The 2,644-nt window shown below is 38.3% G+C and overlaps 1 protein-coding gene across 6 annotated transcripts in view; it reads right to left on the bottom strand.

The window, feature by feature from the left end:
* Positions 1-1,204: 1,204 nt before the first annotated feature.
* The window catches only part of LOC102602489 (pentatricopeptide repeat-containing protein At4g36680, mitochondrial-like), a 1,894-nt gene continuing 454 nt past the window's right edge, over positions 1,205-2,644 (bottom strand). Inside the window, exon 2 of one of the 6 annotated variants that reach the window (XM_015308606.1) lies at positions 1,205-2,633. In XM_015308606.1, coding sequence (XP_015164092.1) covers positions 1,439-2,633 — 1,195 coding nt within the window. In that variant the 3' untranslated portion in view covers positions 1,205-1,438. The other 5 variants (XM_015308608.1, XM_015308610.1, XM_015308609.1 and 2 more) reach the window with 5 other exon arrangements.

The raw sequence follows: 2,644 nt of genomic DNA, 5'->3' as shown, positions 1-2,644 counted from the left end.
GTTCACAACACAGCAGTCTCCAGAACAAGAAATAGCTAATCCATACATATAAAACAATCCGCAGTTCCGCACATCTGAATTTTGTGTTCTAATATTGTGTCTGTCTCAATTAAGATTGGTATTTTAAAAAGAGGAGTTACCATATTAAAGGATGGTTTTGCTGCATCAGGTGCCTCAAACCATCATAACTGGTGAAATCAGAACCAGAGGAATTTGGTGTTTTGGGTCTTTCTTGTGAGGTGGAGAAATAAATCCATCAGAATCTAACCACACAATGACCAGTTGACCACCACATAAACATCAAGATCAACGAGAAGTAAAGAAATGGTACTATTGAAATAGGAAGTGCTACATTTATCAAGACTAGGCAAATTTATCATGACACCAGAGAGGGGACCACAAAAAATTCGAAGTGTCAAGCCTGTTTCAAGGATGCAAGAACATCATGTGCGGGCATAAGAGAAATGAGTCAGGAAATTTGTGGACTTGTAACAACTTCTTATTACTAAAAGTGTCTAATAGAAACAGAGGTTCAGAAATGGATAAATAGAGATATTTTAATAACAGAGACACAAGTATCTCATATCTCTTAGAATAATCTGTCTGCATACAATAGATGATTACAACTACTCTGTAGAGTTACTAATGCATTATTTATATAGCAGGATGACCTACAAGCTACAACTACTAAACATTTATGATAAGAACATATATCTTCTGGTAACTGTTAGAAACTGCCTAGCAGATAACTCTAGTAGCTTATAGAAATTGCTCAATCGTCCAGTTCGTCTATATTTCTTTGCCTCTCCTCTTTGAATAAGCCTCATATACATTGTGTACTTCAGTCACATACACTTTTTTACAGTTGCAAATACAAAACACGCTTTTTATGTGAAAATTGTGATTACTCTTTGAATTGTGTCTACTACAGGCAACAAAGGGAAATACATTCAACAATCAAGGAAACTGTAGTATCTTTGGTTTCTACTTTCTAACAAATAAATATGATTTACCAGATCAATTTTCCTCTGAAAGCTAACTCAGTGTATCTTGTCCAGAAGTATAACATGAATGAGTTAAACAAAATATCTGCAAAAATCTTTGAACTCATTAGACCAGCAGCATTAGAGAAAAATGACCTTAGCATTAAACAATCAACCAAGACTGTTAGCAATATGGACAAAAGAGAAGGAAAAAAGCAATGAAGCAACAAAAGATTTAGCCCATAGAATTGAACATTTGCATATCTTCAAAAGCACTACAAAACTTCCAAGTAAAAGATCTATATTAGCTTTCAAAAATAAATGGCACAACAAATGTTAGCGCCAAGTGCTAACTCACATCTTTATGACAAACAAAAAAATTCAATCATGTAAAGTTCCTCAACAGTTATAAAGCTGGCTACTGCTTACAGCTATATCTCGAACAAAAATTATTACTAAGCAACATTAGTCTCATTAGACTTGATATCACTGACGTCGACTCTAGCCAAACCAAGCTCATCCTCTAACTTGGTCCAAACTTTCACCACATTAGCAGGGAACTTCTTCTTCATTGTCCTGATCATTTCTTTTGCTTCTTTCGCCTTTGAACTCTTCGCCAAACCATGCACCAAGTACTTGAGTGTATTGACATCCGGAATCTTGTTTGCTCTCACACTCTCCCCGAATATTTTATACCCTGTCTCAAACAGTTCATTCTTACACAAATAGAATATCAAAGTTCTAAAAGTTGAAGCATTTGGATTGCACCCCTTTGTCTCCAAATCCTCATAAACCTTCTCAGCTTCATCCATCATCCCATTTCTACAGTAACAAGACATCAAGTAATTGTAACTGATCGTGTCGGGTTTTAAGCCCACATTGCTCATTTCCTCAATTAAACCCTTCACTCCCTCAGGATCACCACCCTGAATGTTCATAATCTTTACATTGTAAGCACCAACATCCGGACCGCAACCTCTCTTCACCATCTCATTCCAAACCTTCTCAGCCTCATCACACCTTCCTCCCTTATACAAGGAGTGCAATATGGTTGTGAAAGTAACAGCTGTAATTTCAACACCTTTCTCTTCCATCTCCTTAAGTTTCTCCATTGCCAATTCAGGCTTCCCCATTTCACAGTAAGACCTAATCAATACACCATACGAAACTTTGTCAGGTAAGAATCCATGCTTCTTTGGCATTTCATCAAACAGCTGGGGAACACGATCATATAATTTGGAGTTCACACAAGCTGAAAGAAGCACGTTGAACGAAACTGCTGATCTAGGGGTACCTAAATCGTCCATTTGAAGATAAGTTTTAAGCGCTTGATCAAACATTCCAGCTAATCCATACGAACGAATTATAGAGGAAAGGAAGGGTTCCTGGGTAATTTTTTTGTCATCCTTGTGAGACTCGAGGAAGGCTTCGATGTCCGAGAAACGATGGGACTTAGCGAGGCGTTTGACTGTGTATTCTTGTGCATAACGGGAGGATAGAGGGGAAGTGTAATGGTTAGAAACAGAGGAGTAAATTTTTAGGGCTTTGTCTGGATCGTGCTCAGACTTGAGCTTGGATTTTGCTTTGGAGATAGAGATGGTTGCGCCGGATGTTGAAGAAGCAGCGGCAGTGGCAGTGGTGGCGGCGGCGGCGGCGGCTGC

The sequence above is a fragment of the Solanum tuberosum genome, unplaced genomic scaffold (genome assembly GCF_000226075.1).
Source record: "Solanum tuberosum cultivar DM 1-3 516 R44 unplaced genomic scaffold, SolTub_3.0 scf00085, whole genome shotgun sequence".
In the NCBI taxonomy this organism is placed as follows: Eukaryota; Viridiplantae; Streptophyta; class Magnoliopsida; order Solanales; family Solanaceae; genus Solanum; species Solanum tuberosum.
The sequence above is the reverse complement of the archived record's forward strand: the minus strand, read 5'-3'. Positions and strand labels throughout refer to the sequence as shown.